The 19,226-nt window shown below is 32.1% G+C and overlaps 1 protein-coding gene across 3 annotated transcripts in view; it reads left to right on the top strand.

Annotated features, from left to right (window-relative positions):
- LOC143042879 (uncharacterized) overlaps positions 1–19,226 on the top strand; it is a 60,935-nt gene that overhangs the window by 30,677 nt on the left and 11,032 nt on the right. For 2 of the 3 annotated variants that reach the window (XM_076215371.1, XM_076215370.1), the window contains exons 6-16: positions 4,787–4,878; positions 7,014–7,087; positions 8,019–8,101; positions 10,061–10,144; positions 10,319–10,371; positions 11,144–11,221; positions 12,285–12,345; positions 14,197–14,311; positions 15,350–15,420; positions 16,716–16,793; positions 18,263–18,383. In XM_076215371.1, the coding sequence (XP_076071486.1) occupies positions 4,787–4,878; positions 7,014–7,087; positions 8,019–8,101; positions 10,061–10,144; positions 10,319–10,371; positions 11,144–11,221; positions 12,285–12,345; positions 14,197–14,311; positions 15,350–15,420; positions 16,716–16,793; positions 18,263–18,383 (910 nt within the window). The remainder of the gene's footprint in view (positions 1–4,786; positions 4,879–7,013; positions 7,088–8,018; positions 8,102–10,060; positions 10,145–10,318; positions 10,372–11,143; positions 11,222–12,284; positions 12,346–14,196; positions 14,312–15,349; positions 15,421–16,715; positions 16,794–18,262; positions 18,384–19,226) is intronic. The other variant, XM_076215372.1, reaches the window with a different exon arrangement.

The raw sequence follows: 19,226 nt of genomic DNA on the forward strand, positions 1-19,226 counted from the left end.
CAAGGCTCGCCTCCGCATTTACAAGGAAGGAAAAGCTGTTACATATACTAGACCGATTAGTGAGATGGTTTTATTGGTAGACTGATTGTGAATATTGACAATATTGAACAATTTATAAAAGGTTTAAGTGAACTGTTGTTTGTATTTTTAGTGTGTTTTTTATGCTGAAGGAATGTTCTTCGATAGCATTGATTTTTCGTAATAGTCAAAATTGTGACTTATTTTTACATTTGGTATATTTGCATAAATTTGTTGTAAAATATTATCATGGGAATGATAATAGACGGGGAGTGTACTGTTACCAGTGTTGATTTTTTATTGTTTAACAGAAATTCTATCGATTTTTCATAAGTTTTCCCGGACTATTTTTTATTGCTAGATTTTTGTACTTTGAAGTTCGTTACTGTCCCCCTGACTTTTTTTTGTTTCCTAAATTGAAAGCATGAACGTGGTCACAGGCATTTAAAAGTATCGTAAACTACGCCAACTCACAATCTTTTTAACAACATCACAGCACACATATGTAGAACTTGTTATTTCATGGTTTTCGAAATAAATGATATACATTACTGTGGCTTATGGTTATACTAGTATGCACTGAGGCAGAATATATTTACATAAGTTATGTTTAAAATTTCTGTTTACCAAATTAAGTACTTTTTGTCAAAAGTTAACATCAGTTAACTTTTCAAATAGAATATGAAGAAACGCTTTGGATTTTCATTTTTGACGGTTTCTTAAATAATTTGAATTAAAAACCCAATATTTAATTCAACTAATTAACCTTTCAAAATTGAATAAATTACCTTCGTAGCTTAAAACATAATAGAAAAATATATATAAAATATGTACTCACCTGAAAATAGTCAAAACCAAGGATTCAATAAAAAAGAGTCTTTATTTCTTGATAGCGTATGGCAGAGTGACGCTAATCAAGAAAAAAAGTGAATCCATGGAATTAAACTAATTTTCAAAAAAAGTGAATCCATGGAATTAAACTAATTTTCAGGTTTTGAGCCAATCAAAATTTATTTTACAAAATTTTCAGTGTAAAAGTGGTAGATTATCGTACCACGTGCAAAACCACTCATTGTCAATGTGGCTATTTCTATTTCCTTCTTTATCAACTTAACTTGTCAAAAGATGTCTAATTACATAAAGTATTTATTTGTTAACCCTTACAAAAGAACTAATGGACATTACATAATTTAATCTGTCGCCTTGCTTTTTCATAGACGAGATAAATACATACAAAATAACTTGAAAATAATCTCTCTTTGTTTAGCAGATTTACACCTTATATTTCTGTATTAAGATAGATAATAAAGTGAAAGAAAACTTGTGAACCAAACTTCAAAATGTTTAAGCCAAATATAAAATTAATTTTCCAAGATGTCTAAAATATTTAACATAAAAATAAGAATATTCCCTATAAAAATCTAAAGGAAATTTAATGCAATTTCTAACTATGACAACTCCCCACAAACCTACCAGCTTTGGACCCCAAAGCTTCAAAATGTTAAATCCATCTTTAAATATTCAAATATAATCTTCATTTCACATGAATTAATTGTAAACACATCTGAAAAAAATACCAGAACTGACAGTATAGTATATTCAAAATGTCAAACATGATAACTTTATTACAAGAATGATGTCTTTGAATTGTACATGTATAGGATTTTCATTAAATCGCACTGAATATCCTCCAATAAGTGCGTTGAGTCGAATCCTTCACGATTACTTGATATGTACACACGGAACTGAATATCTTCCATAGAATTGATTAGATGAAGCGAGTGTTTTCCTATAATTACGGGTTATGTATCGATGCGGTCAGTACAGCAACATTTACGGTAATTCAGTAGCAGTTTCGTTGTATTCCATATGAACAGAGACCATAAAACAGAATAGTGTCTTATGCATGATACTAATATTATAAAACTGAAAAAAAATACATGTTATATACACAATAAAAATATAAGTCTTGTTCATCAAGGTCATATAAAACTAAGGGGAGATAATCAAGATATGCCATATGAATATTGATCAAAATAAGAAAAACTTAGTATTTACATCTTTGTACAAAGAGTTCTTCAAAAGTTAAACCCAAATGGAAACATTACAATATAAAACAAAATTATCTTTGTCTTTAAATCTTTTTAATTCAATCAGGTGGTGACTACCGCTCAAAACCAAAAAAAATAAGATAATTATCCAAAATAATAATGGTTTTATAAAAATGTTTATACAAATGAGGTCAAATCAGCTGCAGATGCATTCTTAGTTTTATTTGAAGAATCTGCTGGCGGATTTAGAATATTAGCGAATCCTTGGTGTGTCACATAGACGTAGGCATTGAATGGTTGATTTAAAATATACGGAAGCTTATAACGATTCCTTAAGCTAAGTGAAATTGTTGTGGGAATCTGAATACTTTGCTCAGTTAACAAATTAGTTACTTGAAAGGATGACCATGTGGCAAATAATTTACATGAGGGAAATGCGGCAACAGTCAATTCTTTAACAGATGGTTTGGAAATTTTATAATAAGATGGGCACAAAGACAAGTTTAAAATAGGTACAATAACACAATCGCCACCTGAGGTAATTTCTAAAACCAAAGTCGTACACCGGTTATGTTTTGATTTGTACAAATAGCAAATTAAAAATATCAAAAACAATAAGACAATTATACTCAAAATAACTGATGCGTGTACCCATGAAAATTCTGAAATAAATTGCTGAACTTTTGTTGAAAAATCATTCTGTGGTTCTTCAGTGGGTCTGCGATATATAAATGATGGGGGAGTTTGAGATTCTACACAAGAGAAAAATTGCATAACTGACATAACCATTGCCATTCTTGGTGCTTTACAATACATAAAACTGACAACTATGAGAACAATAATAGCCATATTACTACATAATATATGATCTCTAAAAGTCTGGAGCCAACACTCTTTGGCTAAAAAATTCTTAAACATTAAATTTTATCATCTTTTATAAAATATCAAAACTAAATATAAACAATCTGCATTGTTTAAAATGACTCTCCATAGACATGCCACAATGAAACATGTAATTAATCTCAAACTGTTTGAGATTAATTACATGTTTCATTGTGGCATGTCTATGGACAAGTTTATTTACAAAATACTCTAATTAAAACAAACACTTGCAAACTAATTTGCATATCAAGGGGGGATAACTACTTAAGTTATCTCTGGGGACCTAGCTCACATACTAAAATAAAACATTCTGGGACTACTGAGTTAATTTACTCTAAAGTAAAATACAATTTAAATAAAGTAATATATTTAAATGCGCTTAAACTATAGGCATCAGTCTTAACTATTAGGATAGTAAATAAACAAAGTCTCAAAATATAGAAATCACAAGGCTGGAATGGGAAATTCAGGAGAACTAATGTTTCTTTGCTTATACAAGCTTTGTTACTTGGCGACAATTGAAAACTAACATTAATGTATTGAATAATAAATGTATAACACTAACCATGACTTATTTTGGCTCTAAACTGGTGAAAATACACAATATTATTTGTCCCGCAATTTTGTCGCAAGTAAACCCTGAGTTATCTCCCATATAAATAAATCTATGGCAGCCCGCAATACCAAAACTTAACTGTACATTCAAGATATGTACACAGTGACATAATTAAACAATAATAGTAAACTAAAACTATTACAAACTAAACTGTAACTATGAAACAAATATTATTTACATAAGTTATGTTTAAAATTTCTGTTTACCAAATTAAGTACTTTTTGCCAAAAGTACATCAGTTAACTTTTCAAATAGAATATGAAGAAACGCTTTGGATTTTCATTTTTGACGGTTTCTTAAATAATTTGAATTAAAAACCCAATATTTAATTCAACTAATTAACCTTTCAAAATTGAATAAATTACCTTCGTAGCTTAAAACATAATAGAAAAATATATATAAAATATGTACTCACCTGAAAATAGTCAAAACCAAGGATTCAATAAAAAAGAGTCTTTATTTCTTGATAGCGTATGGCAGAGTGACGCTAATCAAGAAAAAAAGTGAATCCATGGAATTAAACTAATTTTCAAAAAAAGTGAATCCATGGAATTAAACTAATTTTCAGGTTTTGAGCCAATCAAAATTTATTTTACAAAATTTTCAGTGTAAAAGTGGTAGATTATCGTACCACGTGCAAAACCACTCATTGTCAATGTGGCTATTTCTATTTCCTTCTTTATCAACTTAACTTGTCAAAAGATGTCTAATTACATAAAGTATTTATTTGTTAACCCTTACAAAAGAACTAATGGACATTACATAATTTAATCTGTCGCCTTGCTTTTTCATAGACGAGATAAATACATACAAAATAACTTGAAAATAATCTCTCTTTGTTTAGCAGATTTACACCTTATATTTCTGTATTAAGATAGATAATAAAGTGAAAGAAAACTTGTGAACCAAACTTCAAAATGTTTAAGCCAAATATAAAATTAATTTTCCAAGATGTCTAAAATATTTAACATAAAAATAAGAATATTCCCTATAAAAATCTAAAGGAAATTTAATGCAATTTCTAACTATGACATTTACAATGAAAAAGCAAAATTTATTTAGATCTTTTTGTAAACTCAATCCAGCTGTTATTTCCATTTAAATATTTTGCTAAACAATGATTTATGCAAAGCTGCTAAAAAATGGAATGATGTATCATTTGACTTTCAAAAATACTACTAATAATCTCTTAATTCAATTTTAAGTTTTTATATTTCAGATTGCCTGGGTTTTAAGGGCCACGAAAGCGTTTAAAAATTTATTTCCAATAGAAGTAGAAACAGAGCTGGCTAGAGTTGTTGCATATGAAAGGTAAAGGGCCTTTGACTTAGAAATCAAACCCATATTTTATTTAACGTTGCATTTTTAAAAAAAGTGTTTAATTTCTTTTTGAAATCGTCAGTACCACCATTTAAAAAAGCTGTGCCCTTGAAAGTGTCTGGTAGGTCGATTTCATTGTCCATGCATCAAAATAAAATAACAGTAGATTGGTACAATGTAGCAATCGTTTAAATGATACTAAACAATCACATCGATTTGGTGTGAAATTTTGTTTTATTACCGGGATTGCAAACGATTGTGAAACAATGAGTTTCTACTTAAAACTTTCAATAGATATAGGAAGATGTGGTGTGAGTGCCAATGAGACAACTCTCCATACAAATAACAATTTAAAAAGTAAACCATTATAGGTTAAAGTACGGCCTTCAACACGGAGCCTTGGCTCACACCGAACAACAAGCTATAAAGGGCCCCAAAATTACTAGTGTAAAACCATTCAAACGGGAAAACCAACGGTCTAATCTATATAAACAAAACGAGAAACGAGAAACACGTATATATTACATAAACAAACGACAACTAATGCATGGTTAATTTTTAAATCCCCCTTTTTAGAACGTAAATTTTGGTATTATATATTAAGTTTGGGAAATTTATATGACAATAATACATGTACATTTGATTTGACTGATTTCATCTCCACTAGGGAACCTCCTCTCTATCATGCATAGGTTTAATTTGACTGATTTCATCTCCATTAGGGAACCTCCTCTCTAAAATGCATAGGTTTAATTTGGTAGATTTATTTTAACATTTTTAACCGGATTTTTGTGTCAAAAATGTCGGTTATTGATTTGGGGATGTACGGCGGGCGGGCGGGCGGGCGGGCGGGCGGGCAGTCGGGCAGTCGGGCGGGCGAGCGGCCGGGCGGCAACCAAATGTTGTCCGTACATTTACTCATGAAGCGTTCAACCAAACCTTTTAAAATTTAAATATGTTGTTACTGACAACAAAATGGAGGTCAAGTTCAATAATGACGATTTTGACTATTACCGTTCAGGAGTTACGGTTCTTGAAAGTTTAAAAAATGTTGTGTCCGTGCATTTACTCATGAACCGTTCAACCAAACCTTTTTAAATTTTAATATGTTGTTACTGACAACATAACGGAGGTCAAGTTCAATAATGACGATTTTGACTTTTACCGTTCATGAGTTACGGTTCTTGAAAGTTTAAACAATGTTGTGTCCGTGCATTTACTCATGAACCGTTCAACCAAACCTTTTTAAATTTAAATATGTTGTTACTGACAACATAACGGAGGTTTACTGACAACATAACGGAGGTCAAGTTCAATAATGACGATTTTGACTTTTGCCGTTCAGGAGTTACGGTTCTTGAAAGTTTAAACAATGTTGTGTCCGTGCATTTACTCATGAACCGTTCAACCAAACCTTTTTAAATTTTAATATGTTGTTACTGACAACATAACGGAGGTTTACTGACAACATAACGGAGGTCAAGTTCAATAATGACGATTTTGACTTTTACCGTTCAGGAGTTACGGTTCTTGAAAGTTTAAACAATGTTGTGTCCGTGCATTTACTCATGAACCGTTCAACCAAACCTTTTAAAATTTTCTATTAAGAGTTTTGGTTCTTGTAATATTAATAAATGCAAGAACACAAATAAATGTTAAAGAATCCGGTTTACTGTCATTTTGACAGCTCTTGTTAAAACATCAGGTGACCAATGTAATAAACAAGCAACAATCGTTATTAGGAAACAAAAAGGTGACCTCCAAGACAGTAAGATGACTTTCATGACAATAAGGTAACATTAGATACAGTAAGAAGACCTTAGTCATAGTAAGGCGACCATCTGTAACAGTAAAGTGACCTTCAGGAAAGTAAGATGATATTTAAGACAGAAGGCTGACTTTCAAGACAGTACGAAGACTTTCAATATAGTAAGGTTACATTCGAGACAGTAAAGTATCATTCAAGACAAATGTAAGAATATCTACTTATTAACATGTATAAATGCTGTGTGGTGTCTACGCCAATGTCAGAGACGACAACCAAACACGCCAAGCAGTTAAAGAACATCTATAGGTCATCATACGGTCTTCAACAAAATATTTAACGATTGATTATTTATTTTCAGATATGACGCTAATAGAGTTATTTCGTATCAAGGAAGAGACCCAGAAAGATTTTACTATATCTTAACTGGAAAAAGTGAGTGACTTTAAAAAAGTATCTATGATTATGTGAATTGTGAATAAATGGGAGTCCAGTTTTGATCAGTTTTACTAACAAAAGAGTTCATTTGAACTCTTGTGGATAGCTGTCTCATCATACCATAACTTCTTATTTTTGATATTTATACCATAGCCTTAATGATAAAACAAAAAAAAAATAGGACTGTAACTGTATATGGAACATGATCTGCCTACCCTTCCGGAGAACCTAAGTGCGATCACCTTCAGGTTTTGGTGAGGTTCGTGTTGTTCAGTCTTTAGTTTGCTATCACGGTTGTGTCTTATGTGAATTATTGTTTGTCTGTTTGTCTTTTTCTTTATTAGACCTAGTGATGTCAATTTATTTTCGATCTATGAGTTTGAATGTCCCAGGGGCGGATCCAGCCATTTTAAAAAGGGGGGGGGGGTTTCTAACCCAGAACAAAGGGGGGGGGGGGTTCCAATTACATGTCCCCATTCAAATGCATTGATCGTCCAAAAAAAGGGGGGGTTCCAACCCCTGAACCCCCCCCCCCTCTGGATCCGCGCCTGTGTCCCTCTGGTATCGTTCGCCCCTCTCAAGTTTGTATTCAATTCACAAAAATTGTCTTTCTTTGTGTTCTAATTTCAGATAATATTTTACAATTTGAACACAAAAATGAATTACCATGTGTGTAGAAACTATTTTAATATGTCTTTCATATTTGTCTTTATTGCATTGTTTTATGTTCTGATTTCACAAAACAACAACATAAACAAACTAATTTTGAATTGATTTGGCCATAAAGCAACCTTTTAATGATAATTACATATAAATGTAGTTCTTTTTCCATCAAGTTTATTAGTAAAAGATCATAAAAGTGTTTAGCTAGTACAAAAAAATGTGTCATTATGTCGTAAAAGAATTTTTTATTTTGTTTTTATTGCAGTTCAAAAAGTAAAAGAATATCGGTTGACTTCCGGAATAGTTTCCCGGAATGAAGGCTTCATAGAGAAGGGAACAACGACAGATGTATGTATTGTTTTCACTTAAGATAATTACAGCACTAGTCGGAAAAGTCTACCCTGGATTTCTTTGTTTCCGAGTTGATTTTTTTTATTACACACTTTCAAATGGCATGACATAGAAGCTACTTTATGATCCTTTATAGTATAAGTTCCAATTGGAAGAAATGTTATGAATATTGTAACATATACTACAGTATTTGTGACTAACGGAATTAAGGGGATAGAATGTTTCTTCCAAGAGGAACAGATTTTATTGCATTGTTCAACCCCTAGAACACCATGAAGCGCGATTACGTGATTAAGAATTGAAAAGGGGGATTCCACCCCAAGAACACCCCACCCCTCCTAGACACAGTAATGGCTGCTTTGTATATAATACTGGATCTTTTATGCCAATATATACAAACTTATTATTTGGGAAAAATTATACGGGACCTTTTATGCCAATATATACAAACTAATTAGGATGAAATTATCCTATTAAAACGGGAACTAAATTATTCATTAAAGCCATGTTCTTAATTAAATTGCATGTGGCATGTAGTTAAATGAAATGATAGATAATTAAAGGTGTGGTAGTAAACAAAACCTTATGAATTATTTACACAACCCTAATTAGATATATAATTAATTCCGAATACAAGTTCTTGTTGTTATTTTTCGACGAATTCACTCCATTAAAAGCGAACGATGTAAAAATAGATTTCTCCGAGTAAACCAAAAAGTACATCATTAAAAAATAAAACTACATTAAAAAGCCTATTAAAAGGTTTGGAATTGGGTCACAGACAAACGAATTATGATCCCCCGACAACATATAACAGAGAGAAAGGTTCACGAAAACGAAAAATAATGGGGGTGCTTAATTATACAAAAAATACAAAAAAAGAAAAGAGCATATCAAAATACCGAGCTCTAAGGTAAATAAAAGGGAAGTCAAGATAAACTGACAAAATCAACCCTATTGAATATTCATGAGTTGGTATAGGTATTTACCGTAGACAATGGTGGGCTAATCATAGTTTGAGCTAGCTTAACCTTCCACTTTATGGTAGCTGTTTATAGTTTCTATATTGTGACACAACACAGACATTATAGATTGATGCGATAATAATTGTGGAAAAAATATAAAAGAAAGAAAAAAGCAATGAAATATTATTGCATAGAAAAATAAAGACAATCCCAATCCAGACACTAACTATAAGTAGTGTTGTAAATGTATATATGCGAATGATAGTAAACGTCAAAAAGAGAAAGCCGCTCAGCATTACAATAGACATTTTCTCAAAGATACCAACTGTCATTGATCAATCTGTCAGAGAACTCATTCATCGACACTTTGTGTCTTTTTTTGATTCGAGCGTTACTGATGAGTCTTTTGTAGACGAAACGCGCGTCTGGCGTAAATACAAAATTTAATCCTAGTATCTATGATGAGTTTATTTGTTATTTTTTGTTGTTGCTTTGTATTGATCGGATGAAACGAGCCCTTTTTAATGATTTTTGAGTTTTTTTATTGTGAAAAAGTAAAATAATAAAAATACTCAACTCCGAGAAAATTCAATCGGAAAGTCCCTCATCACATGCCAAAATCAAATGACAAAACACATAAAAAACGAATGGACAACAACTGTCATATTCCTGACTTGGATCAGGTATTTTCAAATGTAGAAAATGGTGGATGGAACATGGTTTTATAGTGCTAAACCTCTCACTTGTACGACAACGAAGTAGTGTTACATCAATGCTCAAGTTTAAGGGAGGATTGAACACTTACATGGCATTGCTTGTTTTATTTTTGAGAATAACTCGAATCAAAATTTAATCTTTTGAACTGTATTAGTTTGTGATCTGACATGAAATTAAGGAATGCAAGTACATCATAGTCAAAGGCGTACGTGAAGTTTCCCTTAATAGTTCTACAGAAACATATATCATTTAGCGCAATTGATTTGTTTTTTAGGTTGATGACCTTGAAGAAAATTGGCCACGTGATCACCATCTTGTTTCCAGTGGACAAGTTGAAGTTCTTATTATACACAGAGACGTAAGTTTTCCGTAGATAATTTTATTTTTATCATCATAGAAATTTATCAATATCAAATAATTATATCTTTTTTTTCACAGTTAATTTTCGTTAAACTCCCTTATTTGTAACAGAATGAGTCAATAGAAATATGACAAATGTTTGTGGTTAATATTCGAATGTTCTTAATTGCAGGATTTTCTGAGGCTCAGGAACAGAACACAAGGTCCACCGATAGAATTTTTAAGGTAAGTTTCAATAAATTCGTCAAAGATGATTAATAACTTTAAAATTAGGTTTTCAACTTGTATGAATTATTAGTTAAAAGGATGATACCAAGTCAACTATTGAGATTTTGTCATATTTGCAGACTTTTGTGCATTCAGTATTCTAATGCTCAGATTTTCCTTCAAATCCAAATAACAGTACTCTGTATTAATAATGTTATGATGTTTCAAACATCGTCGACCAACGACAATTTTACACAACAGAATTGTAAAACATCTTTGCCATTTTGTGTAGTTGACAAAATTTTGCCAAACATTTTAACGGGAGTTATGAGACTTTGCCTATCATTGGAGGAATTGTTACCAATATCACCTTGTGAATGCATTTCCACAGTAACCATTTGACGAAGCTCTATATTGTAGAATTGCTTGCCTTAGTTTGGCAATCAAAATAACACATTGTGACACACAATTTAAATCCTCATTCCGGTCAAAATGTTCTGTACCAAGTCAGGAAAATGGCAGTTGCTATCTTATAGTTCGTTTCTGTGTGTGTTACATTGTCGTTTGTTTTTTTTTTTGTTTTTTTTTTGTTGCATTCCAGATTTATTGTTGCTTCGTTTTTTTGTTCTTAGAGTTGATGTGTTTCCCTCGGTTTTAGTTTGTAACACGGATTTGTTGTCTCTGAATCGAGTTATGACTTTCGAACAGCGGTAAGACAAATTGCAGTGGCATAGCTATCTTGTCAATTCTTTCCATCTTAATTCTAAAATAATTATTTATTTGTCCACAGATCTCTAGATTTATTTATGGAGTTTCCTGTAGAAGTGTTTATCAATAATCAAGATGCCATAGATCTACGTTATTATGGGTTTGTATTTTATATTTTCCTTTTTAAAATAAAATCTGCATTATAAAGTAAAATAGCAAATTTCGAAAGATTTTTGGCGTTCAAAATGAATATAGTTCTCTTTAGTCATTCAATATATTTAAAATATTTGATCTTGTATGATTTTGGTTAGGATATTTTTTTTTTATACGAAATCAGTGGAAAACTTCGTTCATTTTAAACATTATTCTTTTATGTAATATATTCTGATAGAGTAGTATAATTATCAAATTTGATTTTCCCTTTACTTATGTGATTTACGAGTTTGTATCACAGACAAGCACTATAAAAATAAAATACTGGACGAGTTTAGATGTAATGAAAGTTCAACAGGACAACACCATTTCCTAATGATTCTAATGTATTAAAGCTATTACTTTTACTTGCAAGTTTGTTTTGTTTGTTTGACGTTAATAGTTTTCAAAGGTACCAGGATTACAATTTAGTACGCCAGACGCGCACCTCGTCCACACAAGGCCCACAAGCGACGCTATATTAAAATACTTATAAAGCCAAACGAGTACAAAGTTGAAGAGCATTGAGGATCCAAAATTTCAAAAAGTTGTGCCAAAAACGGCTTAGGTCATCTTTGCCTGGGATAAGTAAATCCTTAGTTTCGAAAAAACAAAACTTAGCAAAAAGGAAATGTGTAAAAAAAATACCACATTATTGATATTCATGTCAACACCAGTAAAGAACTAAATGAATTATTTCTATTGTTCTTTTCATTTTGCATATCATTCTCTACATTGTGTCCATTGTTGTCTTTGTTATAAATCCAAATCTTCAGACCGTTGTACACACAATTCCCAGTGTTTCTTTTTAAGATATATAAGTATAGCTGACATTGACATTAAAACATCTAGTCACCGACAGTGCAAGGACTGTATAGCCAATCAAGGTCGTTAAAAACTTCCATTTGTTGTTATTAAAACATAGATAGATCTTCAACGATGTTCTTGTCAAAATAAAAATTACCCATGTCGATTTGTTTTTCATTAAATATGAGATGATTGGTCAAAGAACAAATATATATATTTTTCAGTCAGAATATAGTAATATGTGATGATTCCAACAGAACTCCTTGGATATACATAGTAAAATCGGTAAGTTACTTTGATTCTCTAATCTTGCTTTACTAAATGATATTCAGAAAATACCAATATGAGGATCTTTAATCCCAAAAGTTGTACAAAATTCCACTAATCAATTCAAGGCGGAAAACGGGATGAGATGAAAAGACAAAACAACAAAAAACTAATGCCTGAGTAACACGAATCATACCGTAAACCGGGTTGTTATTAGGGTCCGGAAGGGTAAAAATATCCGGCTTCACACGTACGTACTACCGTGATAGAATCCCTGCTTATATGTATAACTTATACTTACTAATAAGTTCTTGTTTCGTTCATTTTATGAAATATCTTTGTTCTCCTATTTATTTGTGTTGTAGTCCTGTAATATTATGTTGTCATTTTAATGTTATATTTAACATTGCCATTAAAAGAGGGACGAAAGATACCAAAGGGTCAGTCAAACTCATAAATCTAAAACAAACTGACAACGCCATGGCTAAAAATGAAAAAGACAAACAAACAACAGCACACATGACACAACATAGAAAACTACAAAATAAACAACACGAACCCCACCAAAAAACTAGGGGTGATTTCATGTGCTCCGGAAGGGTAAGCAGATCCTGCTCCACATATGGCACCCGTCGTGTTGCTTATTTGATAACAAATCCGGTAAATAGTTTAATTCGGTAGGTCACATTCATGAAAGGGAAGGGCTTGTAGTTACAACGAAAGGAACATATCCGATATCATTTGTGAAACGGTTATTCCATAACGGTCAACCAACTCGTGATGGCGTCCGTAAAATTTACGAAGGGATGATTTCAACTTCACCATTTGGAACTCTTGGTTCAATAGCTTCCCTGCGAGCAGCAACCCTGTATCAAGAAAATCATGATAGGAAATTCAAGCACGGGAATATCGTATTAATTGGGAGATATATACCCCGTATGCAGGTGCTGCTGGAATGTTGCTACTTAGAAATTGAAAGTTCACAATTGGAAATCCGAAATCATCTCTTTTGTCGTAAAGTTTTGTTTTCAACCGACCCTCATTGTCAATTTCTAGATGTAAGTCAAGATATGAGGCCGACTTAACTGTATCTATAGTATCCTTTATCTCTAGCTCGATTGGATAGATGCGTTCCACATAGTCACCAAATTTTGAATTATTTAGTGAAAGAACATCATTAAAGTGCGAGGTTTGGCATGCCACAAAACCAAGTTCAACCCACCACTTTTTCTTTAAAAATGCCCTGTACCAAGTCAGGGAAATGGCCATTGTTATATCATAGTTCGTTTCTGTGTGTGTAACATTTTTACGTTGTGTTTCCGTTGTGTCGTTTGTTTTCTCATATTTTAGTGTGAGTTCACATTACTGTAGGACGTATCACGGTGCTTTTCAGTTCCAGGTTCATGTGTTTGGTTTTGGTGTTGTGTTTGTTGTTCTCATAGGATTTTGTCTGATGCTTGGTCTGTTTCTGTGTGTGTTGCATTTTGGTGTTGTGTCGTTGTTCTCCTCTTGTATTTAATGCGTTTTCCTCGGTTTTGGTTTGTTGCCCCGATTTTGTTTTTTGTCCATGGATTTACGAGTTTTGAACAGCGGTATACTACTGTTGCCTTTATTTGTCACAGATGACCACAGATTTGTTCCAATTGTTATTGACACGATTCAGTCATATTTACTCCATTGCGAAATCATTGACTTACTTTATCACTGAATTTAACCAACATTGAGCAACATAACGGGACCGACATAAAAAACTTAAGAATTATCAACGCGAACCAAACAAAAACATCTGGGCTAATCGCAGATGCTTCAGTATGGTAAGCAGATTCTGATCTTTCTTTTGCCTATTCACAAATGTTTTTACCATTTTAGGGGAAAGTTAAAGTAGTTAGAATACAAACTGTCGTTAACACAGAACAAGACAACAAATTGTTACGTGGGACAACAGAGGAATTAGGCTGTGTACGATCATCTAGTCATGCTGATGGTAATGTATTATTTTAGACAGCTTTTATAACATTAGCGTTTGGTTTGTCCTGTACTGACTTTTCTGCATTTTTTTAGTCCATGTGCGACTACAAGAGGACAGACTAGTATTTTTCCGCCACATATTCATGACCTGTTCGAAGTCGGGAATTTAGGGATCACGGGTTGATAAGGGAACTTTTAGAAATTTATTTTTACTCTCTTATCAACATGTTCCAACAAATTCAAAAACAGGCAAGCTTATAACCATCTTTTCCTAATAATTTTTAATAGGTGACCGCCTACATTAACTGTCTAGAGCAAAAATCTGGTGTAAGTAGCACAATGTAAATCAAAAGGAACACACTTTAACCTAAAACGTGTTTGAAAAGTTGAACTATATAACGGAAAAATGCAGGTACCAAGTCAGGGATATCACAGTTGTTTTTCATTCGTTTAATGTGTTTGAGCTTTAGTTATTTGATGAGGGAATTTCTGATTTGATTTTTTCTTGGAGTTCGTAATATTGATAATTTCACTTTTGATTCATCATACTAAAACAAATTCTAAACAGTAAGGATTATAACCATCTATACATTACCTACTTTGATATGAATAAAATATATTCTAAATAACAAAACATAGCGGGATATGATTGCATAGATTACCTTAGCTGTGATTGGCAACACTTTTAGGAATTTTGGATCTCAATGCTCTTCAACTTCATACTTTATTTGGCTTTTTTTTTTACTTTTTAACTTTTTTGGATTCGAGCGTCACTGATGAGTCTTTTGTAAACGCAACGCGCGTCTGGCGTATATATAAAATTTAGTCCTGGTATCAATGATGAGTTTATTTACATATACAACAGCTATTATAAAAAAACGCTACAGAGAAATGAAAACAAGTATTTGGTGCCTTATACCTTAAATCCCATAACGTTTATTTTTTTTATGAACGGTATATATATGTTATACATGGTTCAGAGATATCCGCTTTAATAAACATGATTTGTTTTTTTAACAAGTAAAACACTATTGAAATCACTGACTTTTTACAGCTATGTTTGGGAACCTGAATAAACAACGAAGAATGAAAGCCTTACGAAGTAATACATTCTCCTTGCCTGAGGTAAGTAAACACAGATTTATGGAATGTATATATATATATATAAGTTGTTATGACTCAATACATTCAGTTGTATTGTGTCCTTCTCTGGATTAAGTTTCCGGTAAAATTTTTAGAGCTGAAAAGTTTACTGTTACTAAATGTTAGAAATTATTATAAATTAAGGAATGTATCTCCCTCATGCAAAGCTCTGATTCCTTTCACGGTTTTGGCTATACTTTTTGGACCTTTTGGATTATAGCTCTTCATCCTTTATATTAGCTTTTGATTTCAAATATTTTGGCCACGAGCATCACTGAAGAGACATGTATTGTCGAAATGCGCATCTGGTGCAGGAAAATTGGTACTGTTAATGTTATTACACAAATGACACAAGAAAATCCAATTTATCTATTGTTCAAATCAAACCATGAAAACAGAGACACGCGAAAGCAGTAGCCAAATTAAATCCTTTTCAAGTATGAAAATCTATTGCTTTTTGTTCGTATTTGAAGGCAGTACTGTTATTTACAAGTGTCGATGATACAACCTAAGCACACAACGTAAACTAATGTACTAGGATTTTAAAAACCACAGGGTACCGTCCAGCTTCCTAAAATGAACAAAACCAATACAGTACAGGACGCCTGACCTGAAAGAAATTGGAGAACGTCTCAAAGCAGAAAACCAACGGCCTGATAAATGTTAACATCGGTAAACGAAAAACAAATATGACAGACATGAGATTATCAAACGGTCTTCTGGTCTCCAAACGACGCCAGTATTTTAATCGTCTTGATAAAAGACATTAATGGCGTATATTCCGTTTTAGTTATAGATATCTGACATTGTAAGGTAAAGCTTTATTCCGAATTTCAATGTTTATTATCTTATATTGATAGTTTAAGTATGATGATGGACATATTGTTTGGATTTTCAAATCAATATAGTCATGCTATGTTATGCTCCAAATGATGCATCATGTCACATGAAAAAAATATCATTTGATAAAGTGTATATTACATGTATTATGTGATAAAGTGTAATTTCCTTGACTGTATGAACCCTCAGCCTAAATCATTTCTCGAGGAGAGCGTTCATAAAAATTTATATCATATTCACATTTCGCACGAATACCTTTTATCAATCGATAAGACACTGTTTATTTTTAATTTTATTTTTATTAGAGACAGTTGCCATCCATCCTATACATTGGCATATTTATTTGTACAATTTAAGAGAAACGATTCACAAATTACATCAACAGCGTTCACTTTTTTTAAGCAAGAATATTTTCTAAATTTTTTGTGCCATTTTAGATAAACGATTCACCAGAACAGACATTTCAATTCTCAAGGAGTAATTCCTTTGCTGATGGCATGAATATGCTAGCTGGTGTAAGATGCCTGTTACAACTAACCTTCACAAGAGTTAATTTGATGTGCACGTTTTTTGTGTGTGTTTTCTCTTTCCCTCTTTTCAGTCTACTTATTTTAATAGTTGATGTGTTTCCATCAGTTTTAGTTTGTAACCCTGATTTATTTTCCTTTTGTCGATTAATGGTTTTTGAACAGCGAAATAGTAATGTTGACTTGATTTATGTTGACCTTCAACGAACCAAATTATTACTCAGGTTACTGTTTAGGTTACTGTTTTTCGATAATGCTTTGAACACACCTGTTGATTTGCTTAGCCACTTACTAATCAATACATTAAAACGAATATTTGATATTGGATGCTTTGTTTTAACAACAAAACACCTGCTTTAAACGCAATTGACACTTGCCACATAGAAGGTATGAAAAGGCAGAATGTTGGGTGATTTCTGAGAGAGAACAAATATATGTATATTGTAAGTCAGGAACACAGTATTCTCAAAATGATCAATACACATTATAATGTTAGATAAAAGTATTTTGCCTTTTTTGTTATATCAACGTTACGTATCTTCTTTATATCGTAAAAAAAAAGTAGCGCGTAGGCCTCATTTTGAGATCCCCATGCGCTGATGGTCAACTTAACTTACTTTCACTTATAATACTTAAACAAATGTTGCGCATGCCTATCGTGTCGATGCACCCGGCTAGCTCTCTGAGGTTTATGCGATTCACACATGTTTTGTGTTTTACATTCATTTCAATTTGTATCTTGTTAATTGATTCTTGTGATGTAAAAATAAAAAAAAAAAGGTAAGCTATTGTTGTTTGTTTCTAGAAAGCAAGAGATTTATTAAGTAAATATCTTTTTCCAATTATTTAATAAATGAAGTTAGATCAAAGTACTTATGGTACACCAGTTGTTAGATATTCGTTTATCCATGATTTTCACTGCATGCATATTACATGCTCTTCTTGTGTGACATACAGAGGAGGATAAAACATATTCTAATGCAACAACGTTTCTTATGTTCATTTTGATTGGATAACGTCACTTCTTTACATGGCATCAATTGACAATTGATGCTATGGGACGTACGCGCAAGCGCAGACGGCATATGACATATTTAATACATGTTTTAACGTTGTTTTCTATCAGTTTCATTAGAATACAGATAACTGTATTGTATGTTAAGCTCCGATGGCATCAATTGTGGATTTGATGGTCGTAAATTAGGTTTACGGGTATTTACTACCATCAAATTCACAATTGATGCCATCGGAGCTTAAAATGCAATACTGTTGTCTCCTAATTTTATATTTGGTTTGTGTAGGTTAGATGGCTACTTTAATGGCTCGTTTGATTACTAGTTTAGATGACAACGTGTATGTTAGATTGAGTAGTGTAGACGATATTGATATAATGGTGTTCACCTCAAATTCCTTGATTATCTAATGTGTTAACTTTTATATAATTTTCTTCTCTACAGATTACAAAACGTCTTAAACCTGCTCAAACTCAAGATAAGAAACCTGTTTCAGCAGACCCAAAGGTCCTGAAGAATAAATTGTCAAAATCAAAACGCAGTAAAAAACAAAAATCTGCTAAAGGTATGGATTTATAAAGTTAAATATTTTTTCATTAATAACAATTAACCAGAAGCGTCGATATTTAAATTTTTATACGTTGAAATTAGAGACAAACGAGATGTGCATTTTGATCACTATGACAAATATTTTCAGGGTAAATATAATTGAGAAATTCATGGTTGCACTAGATTTGTTGAATTTTCGTCGTCTTATGGTGTTTTTTTAATGACGTTATCACACGCTTCATTTTCACCTTCTTTCATTTATACGACCTTGAAACAAATGATTTCCTGTTTATTCTTATTTTATTTTATGCATTGTCAGCTGTGTTGTATACTTATGATGTATGTTTACACAGTTTTGTGGCAACAGAGAAGTTTACCGATGTTCAAATCAAATTCAGATACAAATTAAGATACCAAAACCAAAAACAAAGCATAGGAATTCGCAATTTGTTTTTCAAAAGAATCAAGATTTAATTAAATGTTATAATCGACATTAGGTCATGGTCGGTAAAATTTTAGAGCAGACTTCTGCTATGGTATCCACCATATGAGACCGCTAACACGGTAGTGAGTTTAAACATGGAAAAATAGAATAACACATATTATGAACTCAAAAGAAAAAATAAATCTGAAAGTTTCTAATCAAAGGACAAAATCTAAAGCTCAAACACATCAAAAGAAAGGAAAACAACTGTCATATTCCTGACTTGGTACAGACATTTCCTTGTGTAGAAAAAAAAATATTTGTTATAAAACATGGTTTAAAAACTAGCTTGTATGCATACCATTGCATTATATTGACAACAATATGTGAAAAAAACAAACAGACATATGTTTGATGTGTTTCCTTAGTTTGTAA

This window comes from Mytilus galloprovincialis, chromosome 8 (assembly GCF_965363235.1).
Source record: "Mytilus galloprovincialis chromosome 8, xbMytGall1.hap1.1, whole genome shotgun sequence".
NCBI classification, from domain to species: domain Eukaryota; kingdom Metazoa; phylum Mollusca; class Bivalvia; order Mytilida; family Mytilidae; genus Mytilus; species Mytilus galloprovincialis.